The sequence below is a fragment of the Phoxinus phoxinus genome (genome assembly GCF_949152265.1).
Source record: "Phoxinus phoxinus genome assembly, chromosome: 9".
NCBI lineage: Eukaryota > Metazoa > Chordata > Actinopteri > Cypriniformes > Leuciscidae > Phoxinus > Phoxinus phoxinus.
This window is the reverse complement of record NC_136884.1, coordinates 4700382-4719143: the sequence shown is the minus strand read 5'-3', so window position 1 is coordinate 4719143 and position 18762 is coordinate 4700382. Positions and strand designations below refer to the sequence as shown.

Genomic DNA, 18762 nt, shown 5'->3' with positions numbered 1-18762 from the left:
ATGAGGCTTTTTTTTTTCATTTATACTTACGTCTTAATGTCCTGCTGTGTACATCAAAAACGAACTATCCCACTGGAACTTACAAATATGCACTGCAGAACGAGGCCTCCACATTGATCTTTATTCTTAAGACTCCGTGCAATCGTTTGACAAGCATTTTTTCCCCAACAGTAAGTTGAGGTGGGAAGTATTGAAGGGCTCTGAAAAATAGCCAGTATGTCAAAGCTTGGTAAAAATGCAATAAAGACTTTAATTCCACAAATCGTATGTAAATAGGTAAAGTATAAGTATTCCTGCCGAAGATGCACTGGCAAGCTGTTATTTTCTTTTGCTACTAGCCAGAAACCAGCATTAGGGGTGTTCTCTTTTTAGTGAACATTTTATTGGAGTACACTTGTGCGTACTAGACGAGTCATCACTATTTTGGTCTGTTTTCCTGGAAGAGAAGTACAGTAAATTTTAATTGTCATGCACTTAAAGCTGCACAACTCCAATTTTGACTTAAATGGTCATTTCCATGAACTAGCCTAAACCAACAAAACAAATGCAAAGTACTCAAAAACTTTGTCGAAGTGAAAAGCATGATTTACTCCCTCTATGTAACGCATATTCTTCTTTTTAGTCTGTGCTTAACCCACAATGCCACTGAACTTAATAATACATTTGTATTCTTTTTTTATTTATTATATAGTAAAGTCTGCATGCCGCATAACCTGCAGATATTCGCAGGCCGATGATGATTAACACTGTGTGTGTGTGTGTGTTCTCACAGGCCCCCCCTGCCACAGTGGCCCATGGAGAGGATGAAGAGGTTTAAGAGACGTTTGTCACTCACCCTGCGTGGAAGCCAGACGATCGATGAGTCTCTCTCGGAGCTGGCGGAACAGATGACCATCGAGGAGAACAGCAGCAAGGACAGCGGTGAGTGTGTGCGCTGCGCCTTTCATATCGCTTGCTGTGTCTACGGTATAGTATATGTGCAGGGTCACTGTTAGTAGTCCAGATTAGAGACTGATTTATTAGTATTTTGATTAGCTTGTGGAATAAGAGCTCTGGAAACCTGGAAAAGGTCCACGGGAGCGGAAAAAAGGGCCTCCTGTGTTAAGAATCAGGACGCAGGGGCTCTATAAACTGATTATCAGATTTTGTAGCTAAACTATTTTAGTAAAGTTCATTTTCTGAGGTAACGTACCCTTTTGTCAGATACTGCAATGTAGAAAAACTTTGTTGCGCTCATTTTGCTTTCATTTTTTTTTAAAAATCCACATTATCATCTTTCAGAATTGCTTCCCTTATTTATTGCTTTGTCAACACATATATCGCTACACTAATATTTGAAGACCACAAATATTCTGCATTTTTGTAGCAATGTAAAGACGGCTGCATGTTTACTTTGGCCTGACCCCTGATATTTTCACTTGGGTAGTGACTGGTCCCCTGTATTTCTTTCTAAAATGTATAGGAATAAATCTGGGGCATTTAATTGAATCTCTTAAAATAACTTGATGTGTGTACTTAGTTGTTTCATGACTACTCCTGGTTCAATATAAGCCAAGTCATGCTGGAGTGTAAAACACAAACTGTCATGCTTTTGTTTTTGTGAACTCTTATATTACTTCTCTATTCCCTTTGGATACTGTATTCTCCCTTTAAAAAAAAAAAAAGTATGTTAGGGGAAGTCAAGTTAAACTCAATCAACAGCATTTTTTGCTTAATGATTATTAACACAAAAATGTCCTAGTTTTATTTTAAAAAAGGCCAACATTGGTACTTACAATGGAAGTAAACAGGGAAAATCTTTGGAGGATAAAACTATTTATTTTCTGTTTTGTTTTATCGTGTCTATTTTTACAGTGATTATTTTTTTACAGTCGTTTTAGGGCTTTAGGCTTTACATTGTCAAACAAAGTTGTAAAATTTGAACTTTACACAGAAAATGATTTTATTTACCCTTTAAATTCGCCTTTAGCACACACATTGTTTGTCTGAGTATTTTATTGTTTGCGGATTGGATTGTCCCGTTTACTTCCACTGTAAGTGTCTTGAGAGAAATGACAGATGTAACATTATGCCACAAATGCTGATGCTGAGCAATACTTGTTGAATTTTATTTCAAATGAGTAGTTTCTCTTTTGTTCACAGTATTTACACCCAGAGTATTTTATTTTCTCTGGGTCACCTGTATTGACCACGTTAGCGCGGGTTAGTTACCCTGACACAGCCGTTTCAAGCTGACTTGAAAGCTGTCATTCTGTCACCCTGATCTGTCATAACTGAAGTCTGTGCCATTTTTGTGACCATAATCAGTGCTGAGCGAGCCAGGACTGATATGAGAAAGCTCTGCTGTCATTCTTCCAGTCAGCCTGAATGCCTAAAGCAATGCAATTTCAGTTGAATGGTAAAGAACCAAGCAAAACACTCACTGTCCTCTTCCTTAAAGTGTTCTTTCTTCTCCTCTCTCTTGTATGTCAGCTAGCTAGTAATTACGTAACAGCAATGACACCCCTGTGAGGAGAATGAGAGGAAGGGAGCATGTGACAGCTTGTGAGAGATGGGCTAAATTAGCTCTGTTGCCTTGTTTAGGCAAATCTGAAGGATGGACTAGAATCACACAGACTGTACAGTGAGACTCTGTAAACTGGAAGTCAGTGTGGTGTGCGTTCCTGCTTACCTTCTGTCCCCAGAGCGCCCGTGATGCATGCATGAAAACCGTAACCACACGCATTAAAAGCACAAATTTCAAGACCGGATGGACGTTCCACATCCTTATCAGATTTGGGTTTTAAAGTGCCCCTATTATGCTGTTTTAAAGGCTCCTAATTTTGTTTTCGGAGGTCTCCACAGGTTTACTCGCGTCCAAGGTTAGCCACCAATTCTCCAAAACATAAGTTACGAAGTGCCATGAGAATGTGTTGTCAAAACCCTTCCTAGACTGCATTTGTAGGCATTAGGTGCATTAATTCACAACTAAGGACATGCTGCGTTATCGCATGTCTCATTTTAACCAAAATATAAAGTAGCATTGCACGCTCTTCTCAAGTATAGGCAGTCCCTGAATGCTTTGAGGTTAAACTCAACCTCAAGTGAGTGCTGTTTTTTTGTTCATGAGAATATTTGCATTGCTACATATTATTTTTATAAAAATAATATGCTACTTATTGCTTCTACTTATATTTTACCATAAATTAAATCAAAATCAACCGTGAGCATTAGCTTCATCTGAGAAAACTATTTGTATATGCTAGCGTGCACATTTCTATTTAGTCACTTATAAACATTTTTTTTTTTGCTGCGTCAGAAGCTAGCTGTGTAGTCATCCAGACAACTTAATAGGATTGGCACTGAGCCTGTGTGTAAATCTTTGAATTAACAGTAACATTTATGGTGTCCGCAGTGGCCTGACGGCAGTAACAACATCCTCGCTCAATCGTGCCCTTAAACCATCACAACACAATCCTCAGGTTAACACTAACATTCAGGGAATGCTTTGTTTCTTTTCTTCCCATGAATGTTGCACTCGTTCACCAGTACACTTGCACTGATATGTGCACTACGGTCTAGATATGCCCACTCAGCTATGCATACACGCTTTCACAGTGTGGCTGTTTTTAGGTCTGTGTGTTGAATGTGGGGAATGGCAGTGTTGTTGACCCAGCCGTTTTTTTTTTTTTAGTCAGACTGATGAATGTTTTATGAAGACCCGTTACGTAAGGATCTTATGCCACTCTCTTCTCTTTCCTTTAATCCGCACATTAGATAGGGTATCTAACTTCTAGCTAAATCCTCATTCCCTGCAGGCCATCTGGAGGAATATTATGCACCGTGATGGGTGTTAGATGTCAGCTCATGTCCGTTTTATTTAATTATCAGTATTTTAAGTGAATAACAACCTTTAATTAAAAATAACTCCTGTTATATATATATTTTGTTTTGTTTTGTTAGGACACCTGAAATAATCATTTAATTGAAAAATGTAAAAGTTCTGGGTTAATTCTACATTAAATGAGCCATTTGATTTATAGTCTCACTTTAGCCTCAGGAAAGATATGCATGCAATCTGGAAATGAGAGTAGACGAATGGAGATTTTTGTCTCATTAACGTTGAAGACTGTTCGGAAAACAAGTACAATGCTTTTAGATTTCAGATCAAACTTTTTAATATGGAATCATAGATGCAGTCAGCAACATAATTTATATATATATATATGTGTGTGTGTGTGTGTGTGTGTGTGTGTGTATACATGCATATTTATTTTATTAATTATACTAAATTTATGTCAAATTAACATGACTAACTTTAATTATCAGCTACTGGTCTGTTAATCCTTATACATTGATTGTATTGTTTGGTATTATTAATAATGATCAATATTATAGTATTAGTATTTTGCCCAAAGGAGAGACATGAATACTACATGAAAAAAGGGATAGATGTTTTTGTTTTTTGTTTTGTAATGCTTCCTCAAATTTTTCAGACAGTCTTTGTTTTTTGTCTGTTTGTGGTCTGGTCCAGAACAGGACAGTCATCTGCCGGGCTAAACTTGTGCTTTAGTCATGCGTGTGGTTTTGTTTATTTGGGCTCTATAGTTCCTCGAAAAATTTCGAACTCTCTCTCTCTCTCTCTGAAGATATCCTTTGTCTCAATAATGAAGAAATCGAGTGGATTTATGTGTGCCTGTGATTTGTTTTGGCACCAGGAATGGATGTTAGGGTGCTGCACAAAGAGCCCGTCACCGGAGACTGTCGGCACAGCAACCGTAGACCCAACCTTGCTTTGGGCCCAAGAGCGTCTGCTGACATGAAGTATTCTCCCCAGGAGTGCTGTTGCTTAGCAACAAGACAGGATAGACGTTTACATTTAATGTACTTGTGCCATGCATGTGAAAAAATTATCATATTTTCTCAGTATTGGGAAAAATAGCTGTGTTTGTGGTGTTCACGCATGTCCAAATTCCACTATTTTGTCTTAACTCCACACCCACTGATGCTGTTGGTGGGACGCTCCTGCATCTGACAGCATGACATATCGTCACGGCCCGACCTGTGGAGCGTTACCATGGCGTTGGCCGTGGAACATTCCGGAGTTTCCATGATGCTTGTATGGAAATACGGTCCCGGTGTGCAGCTGGTCTGTGAGTGGAACTTTACACACATGGGGTCGGATGGTTCAGACCTGCGCCACACTGAGCTGGGCCGTGTTGTGAGGTGTGTGTGTGAGCCTGGTGTTTTGTTGGATTCCCCTTAGTAAGCAGGTTGAAAGGCCTGTTGTAATGAGAGACACAGCTGTGGTGTGGGAAGATATGAGAGAGAGGAGGGCGACCACAGCGAAATAGAGAACGCTCTCTGAATAAATGAGGATACACACCATCAGCATTTCATGTGCAGGCATCCAAACACACAGTCTGAGAACAACACTGTTTAAAGTCGACATGAAATCATAATTGATCCTATTGATCTGCTGGGGAACTATTTATCATTACATGTTATTGCAAAGAAAAAAAAGATTGCCTTCGTTATCTTTCATCACAATGTAATTACTTGCTCTGCCTATAAAAAATGTATTTTCATTTATGCTGACATCATCAAACCCTCCAATCCCCCTCCAAACTTTATAAAGAGACCAGTTTTCACAATTCAGTCAGATCACAGAGGATAACATCTAGCCTATTTTTTTTTAAGTCTTTCACTTTACTTTACTTCTCTTCTCTTCACATTTCACTTCACACACTTCACTTTTCACTCCACTTTTCACTTCACACTTCCATTTTCACTTTACTAGTCACTTCACACTTCACTTCAATCATGTTAGAAGTAAAATGGGTTTATTTAGTCTTAATTTGAATATATATATATTTGTTTTAATACACTATACTACACTGAACAAATTTTAAAACGTCTAATAAATTCAAATATTAATTTTTAATTCATAAAGTTTTTATATAAAAAAAACATGTTTTATACCAGGTCTTTATTTCATAAATCCTAAAGAATTTCAGAATTTCTTAAAATTCATAATGTTCATATATTAATCAAATTGGATCTAGAATTGTTATACAATTTAATAGGTCCCTTTACTTCACATATACTTTTCTCTATATTATACTGTACGGCTTTATAAAAAAGTTACTAAAATATTTTTTTTTGTTAAGTTGTGAATGTTTTTAACTAATCAATTTAATCAATATTCAATTTTTTTCATAATAAGCTAACTTTGGAACACAACAAAAAATGAATGTATTTTAGGGAATCCATTAGTACCCTAATCCAGAATTCAGGATCTTAATGCTTAATATGATCCAGGGGTCAAATGTGAACTAGGCGGATGCAGTTTCAGAGGACGTTGGGCGGGTTAAATATAAGATGCATTAGCTTGGGTTGTTTGAAGACACAGAGCCTCGCTATTTGTGTGTTTGAATGTCTGAACATGCTGGGGAAGAATGACTTTTAGATTACGACGTCCCAGAGAGCAGCACTTTATCTCCTTATGTAATGCAATACCAATGCGTGTGTGTGTGTGTGCGCGTGCGCTCAAGGAGGGGTTGGTTGACTGGACAGGTGGTGTGAGCAGAGACAGGTGGGAGGGGGACAGGTGGGGTCGGAGTACACACACACACACACACACACACACACACACACAGTGTGATGGTCATATAACCTCTACAGACCTTGATTAAATATTAATATATGCAGTGCATTTTTTTAAATCTAAAATTCACATGGGTGTCAAATAGTTGGTTTATAATGGCAGCTATGCTTCTATTGGTTGATATGTTGCAATTTTGATTAACTTTTATACTTGAGTGTCGATTGTCAGAATTTGTTTGATTGATGCTTTTTCATGCCCTGTGTTGATTGGCTCAAATGACTCCAGCTGCTTTCCTGTTGGTTTATACATTGCCATAGCAACACCTTTGCAATGATTGGCTTGCCTTTCGATTAAAAGTGAAAAGCACAGCAGGTGTTGTCTTCCCAGCATCACTCAGCTTGATGGGAAGTGAAAGGTATGGGTGAATGTCAAGACATCACCAGTTTCTAGATAGTTGCCGGTTTCCCTTTATTGCTGAAGCTTCCCTTTGACCTCAGTGTGACCTCAGGTAGTAAAGAATTAATTTTAATGCAGTATGCACCGCCTCACACTATATAAATCTATTCATGCAATTATACTGATGCTGTGTGTGTCTTGTTGTTATTTCAGAGCCCATCGTGAGGAATGGCCGGCCGCCCTCCTCCCACAGCATGCACTCGTTCTTGCACCAGTACACGGGCTCCTTTAAGAAGCCTCCTCTGCGCCGACCGCACAGTGTCATCGGGGGCAGTCTGGGGTCCTTCATGGCCATGCCTCGAAACGGCAGCCGCCTCGGTGAGTGACCACACACACACGCGCGCACACACGTACAGGCTGATTGGAAGAGTCGCCGTTTAAAGATATATAGTATTTACACACACACACACATACACTATAAAGTATGTATATATTATAAATTATACAGTATAGCCTATATGTTTTTGTTAACTTTTATTTTTATTTTTTTTTTACAATTTTTTTAATAAAATGTTATCTTTGTATTATATTTATTATATTATTTAGTTATAATTTTAATCTAAACTTTTTTTTATTTCTCTATTCATTATTAAAATGATTATTATTATTACTTCAACTATTTAATAATAATTATTATAATTTATTACTTTATTTTATATTTTAATATAACAGTTACTTTTAACAAAATGTTAATAATTTAATTTTATTTGTATTTCCTTAGTTAGAGTTTAATTGTTCAATTATCATTTAAACATTTTAATGTTTCACTTTTTCATAATTCATTTGAGAGTTTTTATTCATTTACAATTCATGGCAAAAAAAAAAAAAGTATATTAAACATACTTTTTAATATAATTGCCGGCCTGATGAAGTGCTGTATAGCAACAACTACAAGTACTAATGATTCACATATTTGCCTCAAACCTTTACGTTTGTTAATGATGGTGTGTATGTGAATCATGGTGTGTGTGAAGCATTCGTGACTCAGGTCGTACTCACCTTCAACCAATCCCAAATATGCCACCCACTTTCAGTTCATTGGTTACTTCTGGTTGACTGCCAGCAAGCATGTCTTCTCTCTGAAAGTGTGTATTAGACAACACACATTATATTAATGATCTGCCATGTAAAAAAATGCAGGTCTGCCGAATTTTGGTGTGATGAATATGGGTCGATCAACCTTTTCTCCCTGTTGTCATGGGAGCAGTCACGTCTGACCCCAGTGTGCATGTGTGCAACTGCGCGAGTGGGTGTTCACACACACACCGAACACGCTCACACTGGCAGGAAGTGAGTCAGAGGAAGGTTAGTGGGAGGCGACCGTGCAAGAAGTGTGTGTCACAGTTGAACAGTTCCGTCCGGGCTGCTCTCGGAGTGAGTGTGTGTTCATGCATGGTGCTTCCCATGCGTGAGGTTATAATTTGCCAGCATCTCAGACACAAGTCCAGACGTGTCCGTTCCCGGATTCTCATCCACCAACAGCGACGTCAGAGAGCAATCGCTTGTTTATTTGGCACAGATTGAGGAATTTGTAAGCTGTCATGTAAATGTGTTTGATAAATGATCAGCTTGCATTCCCTTGAATGGGATGCATTCCAGGCTGGAGTGATGTCAGGCAGCCCAAGACAGTCTGGAGTTTATAAGAGTTTGACCCACTTTCGTTCTTGCAAGATTTTTCCGTGCCACACTTTTTTTTGTGGAAAAGCAGAACACTGCTCTTTCTAGACTTTCACGGCATCCGTTAAAAGACGGCGGGAGGAAAGCGGAAGCCGGAGCGATAGGGTGCGTGCCGCAGACTGATGATGATATGCCTAAAAATTACTAGTGAGGTTGTCTCGGGCTTGACGGAATGAAAGAGCACACAGCGCTTGTGATGTTGAGAGGAGGAGGTAGAGAGAGATGAAAGACGGGAAAGGGAGAGTGAACGGAGGGAAATGGGGTGATCTGCCAGAGCAACTCGTTACCTTGCGGTGTGTCAGAAAAAAAAATAGGACACATTACCTGCAACTGCACACACTCAAACCTGCAACTACACACACACACACACACACACACACACACACACACACACACACACACACACTCTTGTACATCTATCTTTATGAGGACATTCATTGACACAATGCAATCTCTAGCAGTTTACCCTAACCTTACCCATCACAACTAAGTACCTAACCCTTACCCTAAACCTACCCTTAACCTAATTATAACCTTATCCCTAAAACCAAGTCTTGACGCTCAAACAGGCCTTTAAAGGCGTCTCAGAAAATGAGGACCAGCCAAAAAGTCCTCACTTTACTCTCTTTGTCCTCACTCCAATGGTCTAAAACTCAAACTGGTCCTCACAAAGATAGTTGTACAAGTACACACACACAGACTCTGTCTCGCCGTTTCAAAGACTTCATCTGTGTGACGGGATGCAGAAATGTCGCCGCAGGTTAACAGTCAAATTGCCATTTCATGAAGCTGGATCTCTCCTCATCTCGCTCTAAGAAATGTCCTGGTCATATTTCACCCCAAAGACAAAGGATGAAAAGCTAATTATATTTGGCATAAACCACAAAGACTATTTTTAGGGGCATTACGATTTTTTGCATTGACTATTTCAATTGAGATAATTAAGAATGTTCCCCAAATTTATTTATTTTTGGTAACTCTACAAAATAAGGTTTAATTTATTAACATTAGTTAACTAGGACTATAAGAATGAACAATACTTCTACAGCATTTATTAATCTTAGTGTTCATTTCAACATTTACTAATACATTAAAATCAAAGGTTTTATCTTTTAACATTAGGTAATGTACTGTGAACTAACAATGAACAGCTGGATTTCTATTAACTAACATTAACAAAGATAAATAAATACTGTAACAAATATATTGCTCATGGTTAGTTACTGAATACATTAACTAATGGATAATGTTAACAAATGAGACTTTGTTGTGTAAAGTGTTAACACATTTTTTTTTGTTTATCTTATTTTAATTAAGATAATTCCCCCAATATTTATTTATTTATTTGATTGTTTCATATTATTTTCTGAATAAATTAAATTGAGCATAGTAAATATTACTTTGACATTTGTTCTTAATTTATCACTTTTGATCAGACTGCAATAATGAGAATTAATGGGGATAATGTGATCAATTGTCATTTTTATTATCTTACTTTTGTAGTGCAATATAAATATTCCAGACATTTTTCCACAAGATTCGCCTCTCGTCTGAAGACATCAGAGCAGAGAGACAGCAGACAGCTGTGTGCCATAATGAATGGCCCTCAGGTTAGGTACTTTTTACTGCCTCGGCCAGATAAAAGAGCGGGCCGATATGTCACCCTTGGGGGACGCCTTCTTATGAGGTGAGGGCGAACGGCCTGCCATAAAACTACAGAGCCACTACCGCACCTTTACACTATTTTTCTAGTTCCCAGCTCTCTTTTATGCGGGAATATAATCTCTTTTCTTCCGGAACAGCTTTTATTTTCCATTGCTTTTAGTCCGCCCCTTTTCCAAGTACTAGAAGACTGCATGTACATGTTGTACATGTTGACTGGATGGGATCCTTAATTCCTGGCTGCTTGTTTTCAATTTGTGTGTGATTATTCTTTTTTTTCTTTTTTTTTAAAACCCCGATTACATCATGATTTGGCCCATAGGCCAGCTCAGATAAGCTGGATCATACTTTTATGTAATCGAGAAGAGTGGAGGGCATAGTGCATACTCACTCACTGTATAAACAAAAAGCACATGGAACCGCACATCTCTTCACAGTTTCCTTGTTTTCTGTATAATCACATCTTTCTCTGGAATCAGGCCATAGGTAAATGTGAATAGAGCATGTGTGTGCATGTCATGTCTGACTCGTTTTCATGAATAAAGAACTGCAGGAGAGTTATTGACAGACGTGCAACCGTGTGTGTGTGACTGTGTGTGTGTGCACCACTTTATACAGGTGTGTGTGTGTGTTTAAAGGGAAAGAGGATGAATAAGGCCTTTCACTGAAATAGAGGAATCACATGTTGCTTTTCCAACCCACACACACACATTAGGTTGATTCCCGAATCACTAAATAATAATCTACGTAGTATGCAAGATTAGTGTGTCCCAAATCATATTATGCTAAAAATAGTATGCCAAATGTATTTTTTTGAGCTGATTATTAACCATAAGATTCGGCATCGTAATGCCTGTAAAGTGTGTCTGGGGCCTAAAATCAGTCATCAGCAACATTTGCCTCTAAAAATTAATAAAAATAATTCAAAAGTTTCAGTGTAATTGTTTCAATTACTTTTTGTGACACATTTGGATTAAGAAACCAGTTGGTAAATGCTCTTTTAATAACTTCCTATTTTTTTACATTAGCTAATTTATGAGCTAACAACACTTATTCATCTGTTAATGTTAGTTAAAGGTGAACTATGCAGGTTTTTTTAGCTTAATTTACCTTAACTGAACAGCTTCGGAGTCATTGGAATGGTTATGATTTTTTCGGGTTGAATGGTGGCCGTCTTGCTTCCCCCTATCGCCTGTGAGCGGAAAAAACACCCTTGCAACTTTGGGCCGGCGGGCCACCAGCTTCAGCGTCAGGAATTGTTATTGTTGTCTGATTTTTATAAAAAAATAATTTTAAATGACACTCCACACACTTAGTGGTCTGTGGTATTACACAGGGTGGCCGCGGGTCCTTAAAAAGTCTTAAAAAGTCTTATATTACATTTCCTGAAAATAAGGCCTTAAAAAGTATTATTTTGTCTTATTTTCAGATTTGATGGGTCTTAAATATTTTTTCTCATGTCACCGCGAAAATGCAGTCAATCTGTTATTCAATCAAATATATTTCTTCCCGGTAGTCTATGCGCTGCATTGTTTATGGTTAGTTCAGAACGTAACCATAGTAACAGAGCGTACTGCTCAGCTTTTGATTCCGTTAGCGAGTGTAGCCTCTACAGCAACGGTTGATACAGTAGGTAACGTTAGCTAATATTGCTAGCAACATGGGGAAATGCAAGTTCAATATAAAATTGGCTTGAAAAGAACGAGTATTCTTGGTTAAGGTCAGTACCTGGAAATGCTTACGAAGCATACTGCGTTGTGTGTCAGACTCGGAAGAATTTTCAACTTGGGAAAATGGGGATCAGAGCGGTGGAATCGCATGTGCAAAGCAAAAAACACCAAACTCACGTTAAGGCAAAAAAAGTCTTAAATTTAACTTGTTTATTACTGTATACACCCTGATACACGCACACACACATTTATTCACATTTACTTGATTGTAGCATTTGTTCATGGGACCTAAATGTTCTGAAAATATTGTAATAATAAATATAATTTTGGACCGCAATGACATTTTTGTGTTATCTTTTTGCATTACACACATTTCTAAATGTTCTTAAACTCAACTGATTGTCATGTTACCATACTGTTCATTTTGAACAAACATCAGTGTGTTTACTTGGAAAGATTACTGTATATTTACACTTTTGATTTGTATTTCCATCATAAGTTTGGTCTTAAATTTTATTTAGATGTGGTATTAAAAAGTCTTAAAAAGTCTTAAATTTAACTTGTTTATTACTGTATACACCCTGTTACAGCATAATCAAACATATTCTCTTCTTGCATAGTACTGTTAGTACTATAGGAACTATTGTAACTATTGGGATTCAGCCATACATGTATATGCTAATAAAACCTCCCATAAACCATAACTCTATAACTTCCCCATAACTCCGTTAGAGCAGCAGCAGATCTCGCACAGATATATCACACGTTTTCATTTATTTTCTAACCTCCTCTTCCTCTCTCCCAGACATTGTTCATGAGAATCTGAAGATGGGTTCGGATGGAGAGAGCGATCAGGCCTCAGGGACGTCCTCAGACGAAGTGCAGTCGCCCACCGGCGTGTGTCTCCGCAACAGAAATCATCGGCGCATATCCATGGAGGTACGACAGAACATAAATGAATCAGCAGCACAAACCTGCCTCACGCTCAGTTATTCACAGGACTCTGCGTGCGTTACCCTGAAAGCTTTAGACTGGGTGATGTGTCACTACTAAGAGCTTTATATTTGGCCTTGGGTAGGTGGAGGGATTCCTCTGTTGTACTTCTTTTTTTTTTTTTTTTCGTTCTCTCTCATCCCTTTCTATTTTCTCCCACACCCTGTTAGTAGTCGGCTTCTCTGCTCCTCTTCCTCCGCAATGATTCTTTAATGAGATGATCTAAAGAAATCTGGAGGCAGTTGCAAATTTGTGGGCAGTTGCAGATGGCATAAGAGGAACTTCTGCAGTTTGAAAGCTCTCAGTTTTGAAGATCTAAGATCTTAGCCCAGGCATGACATGGTTAAACAAGTTGGTGTCTTAACCAGCCACAAGTAACAGGATACTTTGTTCTTTTGGTTAGAATGGTTTGGTTTCATTTTCTAGGCTAAAGCACTACGTAGACACGCCCCCTGTAAAATTTCATTGGTCCAAAATCTCCCCATTTCTATGCTGGCTGTGATTGATGTGTGTGGCATTTTCACTTTGTGAGGATAGAAGAAAATCACCTGAAACCGGCGTCGCATTTGCTTAGGACGGTGACAGACTGAATTTCAAATCATATACATCTGTGTCTGTCTGGTGATGTTCGAGCCGCTGTTTGATATTAAATTCTGGCTTCCTCTGTATCCGCACACATGGATCTGAAAGGAATGGATTCTGCCTCTTTTTTTATCAATCCCTCTTTCCTTTCTTTATTATTTCCAGTCTCTGTTCTCTTCTCTGCAGTAAAATGTTAAAAAGAAAACCAGTGTTAGAGGATTTTGAAATAGAAAAACGGCTCTTTTCTATCATAATGAACCTGAATACATCAAGACATTCACGTCACACTCTTGCTACATATACAGCATTTAAAGCTTCTTATTCTGGGGTTTTAATTGCAAACCTCAGTCTGAACTAGTTATTTGACCATGTGTTCCTCGCTCTCTCGGTCTCCGGGGTTATGTTTCCCCCTGCTGTATGAACTGGGTTACTGCGACTAAATGCACATTATTAGGCAAATGTCAATAAATATGTAGATATTTTTTAACAATGTTGTGTGTATACTGGTGAATCTCATGAAGGGTACATATTTTACAGGTACATAAATAAAATAAATTGCATAAAGAATATAGTCTACTACTATGGCTTATAGGATTTTCACGCATTTGAGCTTCTTTTATTCCCAAAAACTCATTACTGTAACATGGGAAAAATATAATATACATATATAAAAATGATAATAAACATCAATAAGTAATTAAAATAATTTTTAAGTATATAATGTCGTGATAGCATTTGTTATACTGCCTTTGATTAAAATGCCGGTATTACATAACTAGTATTTATTTAATTAGTTACACAGAATTTACTGTTATTACTATAGTAAATGCATGCAACATATAGTGTTGCAAAGACTTATGCATACAAGTTTGTAAAATTTTTGTCATTTCCCCTTAATCATGCATCTGGATGTTTTTTTTGTTTGTTTGTGATTTTCATTATTCTCAAAATCATTGATTCTAATTAAATTCTCATTATGATGACAGTTATGAAAATCATCCTGTCTAAAGACTATAAATAATAGCTGTTTTATAACAATTATAATCCTATAATATTATAATTGTTTTATTTTGCATTGCAGTAATATGAATTGAGGGGGAAATATTCATTATTTAAGATTAATGTTATTAAAAATAATAGAATATGATGTGTTTCTTTTGATTTTTGGGGTGAAATCACCCCTTATTAAACCTGTAGTACACAAGTATTGGACTGATGTGCTGCCCAATAAGTTTTTCATGCTGCACGCGTCTTTATAAGTAGCCTGTGGGTGGAGAAAAAAGACACGTGAGAGATGTAAATGGAGCAGATTCAAAGCATGATGGAGGGTTATTTATGGAAGATGCTAATGCTTTGGTTTGAGAGCGGCTGTAGGAAGTCACGCTATCTTATTTAACACACACACACACACACACACACACACACACACACACACACACACACACACACACACACACACACAATGCTTTCAGACGAGATGCACATACCAAATTAAAATTAGTCACCAAGCATCAATTTTTAATCTGATTTCTACTTTGATATGAACCCAGCTAATTTTGTCCCTTGCGACTGACGTGTGTGTGTGATTTTTTTCAGGACCTGAATAAACGCTTGTCTTTGCCTGCTGATATCCGGATTCCTGACGGTTACCTGGAAAAGCTACAGTTGAGCAGTCCGCCGTTTGACCAACCCCTCAGCCGACGATCACGTAGAGCCTCGCTGGTAAGTTTGCGTAATGTCAAAAACCTCCCTTATTGGCACAATGCCTGATGAAGACCTGAGGGTCGGCACGTTGTGCTATTAATACATTCATTTGGATCAGCTATTTTCAGTGTGCGGACTTAACGCTTCTTTTTTCATTAAAGCAATTTAAAACCATATGTTGTCAATTTATTGATCATGTAATTTTTTACAGTGCACAAAACTATCATATACATGCTTTATAAAACTTATTGAAATATATTGCACAAACCATACGGGCTACCTTTAAAGTGATTTTTTTTAAAGAACAATCTCATTGTACATACTTTATTGTATGCAACATACAATTTTGAAGAACTTTAATATTCCATAGATGGAAAAAGTCAAATGATTTTGAAATGACATGAGGGTAAGTAAAATAAATGTTTGGTTGAGCTGCTCTTTTAAGAGTAAAAGATTACATCTGAAGTTAATAAGTACACAGTCCACAGCAAGCGTTAGAAAACAACATGGACTGCTGCAGATAAACCCGGCCCGTTGACGAGAAACCCAGTGTGTCGCTACGAACATTGTGTCGTACTCTCAGTTGAGCACAAAGACACATACCATGTTCTTTGTTTGTAGGCTGCATACATTGGGGGTTTTGCATGTGAAAAGCCCCCTGCTTTTGCGTCTGGGTTTACTTGGCATCCATTGTTCTTAGCTGTCATCCGTCTATGTCTTCCTCACCTCCAACTCTCCATGTGTGTAAAGCAGAGGGGGTTTATGTTGTTGTTCTGGTGCCCCCTGGTGCCCGTGGGAGTCTGAATACTGTGTGTGTGATTAATGGCTTTGTCTGGGAAATGATTTTGGCTGCAGATATCAGAGATGGCGAGCAACACTCCAGACACGTGTTTCTCACTGATAAGGTCCGTTGAACACATGCAGGCTGTTCAGCATTAACCAGATCTCATTAATGAAGCAATCTCTCTCTTTCTCTTTTTTTTATAGTCAGAAATCGGCTTTGGGAAACTGGAGACTTACATCAAACTGGACAAGTTGGGAGAGGTACGGTTTCATTATTTCACCCTCATCAGCTGTCAGAAACGGTAATTTAAAAGTGCTATAATTGATAATCATATAACTGAACGTGTTCATAATAAGTGGGTTTTTGAGATGACAGTCTTCATATCATCAAAGTTCGGTACACTTTATTTTACAGTGTCCTTGTTCCACATTACATACTTATACTACAGTAATAGCAGTAAATGATTCATAATTACATGCAACTGGCCCTAAACCAAAACCTAACTCTATAGTAACTACAAGTTATTAATGAATATTACGCAGTACTTAAATGTATAATTACACTGTAACAAGGTGCGATCTAAAGGTACTATTAGTTTCTTTTGTTAGTTGTACAGTAGGGACATAATTATTGGTTGCTACTTTCTAAATTTCTACATCCCTAGTGTAAAACCAAAACTCTGAACGTACACTGAAATCTAATCATTGCTGTAATTGTATTATAGGGGACGTATGCCACCGTTTTCAAGGGGCGAAGCAAATTAACGGACAACCTGGTAGCTTTGAAGGAGATCCGGTTGGAGCATGAGGAGGGCGCTCCATGCACAGCTATTAGAGAGGGTGAGGTGTCTCTCTCTCTCTCTCTCTCTCTCTCTCTCTCTCTCTCTCTCTCTCTCTCTCTCTCTCTCACTCAGATACTAATGTTGATATTACTCTGATCTATCCTGCAATTTTCTCTTTCAGTGTCATTATTGAAGGATTTAAAGCACGCCAATATCGTCACGCTTCATGATATTGTCCACACGGATAAATCCCTCACTCTTGTTTTTGAGTATCTGGTGAGCGAATGTCCCATGCTGCTCCTTTTTGTTGCTGTGTGCCGTTCTGTTTATTCATTTGTTTTCCAATGGCTTTCCTGTAGGATAAAGATCTGAAGCAGTACATGGACGATTGTGGAAACATCATGAGTATGCATAACGTTAAGGTCCGTCCTGTGTCTGTTTGCTGTCATCAAGCAATTTATTTAGCACCAAATGGATTTAACAAAACAAACTGTTGTGTTTTAGTGCAATGTGAAAGTTTCTGTTTGTGGTCTGCTAACCTGTAGTCCACGTGCGGTTCTAGATCTTCCTGTTCCAGATCTTGCGAGGGCTGGCGTACTGCCACAAACGCAAGGTTCTGCACCGGGACCTGAAACCACAGAACCTGCTCATCAACGAGAGGGGGGAACTCAAACTGGCTGACTTTGGTATGTGTAGCACAGTGCTATCAAATAAATTCAATAAATGTCTCTTGTCCCCTCCTGTGTGCCTCAGGATTTTCAATGACTGCGCTAAAATATTCAGTTGAATATGTACACACACAATTCTTATACATTTTAAATTATTACACGTATATAATTTTTTTGCATGGTGTTAGTGTATATACACACAATAATATATATATATATATTTATGTATACATGTGTGTGTTATACAAAATAATATACATGCATACATTTTTATTTAATATATTATTATTACACGTATTTTTTTCAAATGTATATTACATGTATATTATATACATTACAATTAAATACATTTGCATGATGTTAGTGTATATACACACTCATATATATATATTTATGCATATGTATGTATACATATGTGTGTGTAATACAAAATAATATACATGCATACATTTTTATTTAATATATATTAATTAATATAATGTGTATATATATATATATATATATATATATATATATATATATATATATATATACACTAAGTGTAATATCATTTATTTTAACTAAATATAAACTAAGTGTAATATAATTTTTTTAACTTGTGCAATTATTTAAGATATATTTATTGGTAAAGTTTATATACTTGTATATTATATATATATATGTATATATATATATTATACAACATTTATATTTAAGTAAAATAATATTTATTGCTCTTTACTTGTGTGTATTTGTAGGTCTAGCACGAGCCAAGTCTGTTCCCACAAAGACATACTCTAATGAGGTGGTGACCTTATGGTACAGACCTCCTGATGTTCTGCTGGGATCCTCGGAGTATTCCACACAGATCGATATGTGGTGGGTTGTGTGTGTGTGTGTGTGTTACAGGGCTCATTTACATTCAGCATTCATTTACATTCAGTCTTCTCCTGCAGACGGTTGCTCTGTCTTATCCTCTCTCTTGATCTCTGTCTCAGGGGTGTTGGATGTATATTTTATGAAATGGCTGCAGGTCGGCCGCTGTTCCCAGGATCCACCGTTGAAGATGAGCTGCATCTAATCTTCAGATTACTGGGTAAGCAGAAACACACACACTCATGCTCGCGTCCAGCTCTCCAACTAAATGATTCAATTCAGTGCCTGTGTGATGAAACGCACACTTCAACTCCAGACATTACGCCACTAAACACACACACACA

General features: G+C 37.6%; 1 protein-coding gene across 1 annotated transcript in view; it reads left to right on the top strand.

Annotated features, from left to right (window-relative positions):
- Window positions 1-18762, top strand: part of cdk17 (cyclin dependent kinase 17) — a 47788-nt gene that overhangs the window by 24112 nt on the left and 4914 nt on the right. The window contains exons 2-12 of the mRNA XM_079624371.1: window positions 773-921; window positions 7196-7360; window positions 12857-12990; window positions 15223-15348; window positions 16318-16374; window positions 16839-16953; window positions 17077-17171; window positions 17255-17317; window positions 17458-17581; window positions 18301-18421; window positions 18541-18638. Coding sequence (XP_079480497.1) covers window positions 795-921; window positions 7196-7360; window positions 12857-12990; window positions 15223-15348; window positions 16318-16374; window positions 16839-16953; window positions 17077-17171; window positions 17255-17317; window positions 17458-17581; window positions 18301-18421; window positions 18541-18638 — 1225 coding nt within the window. The 5' untranslated portion in view covers window positions 773-794. The remainder of the gene's footprint in view (window positions 1-772; window positions 922-7195; window positions 7361-12856; window positions 12991-15222; window positions 15349-16317; window positions 16375-16838; window positions 16954-17076; window positions 17172-17254; window positions 17318-17457; window positions 17582-18300; window positions 18422-18540; window positions 18639-18762) is intronic.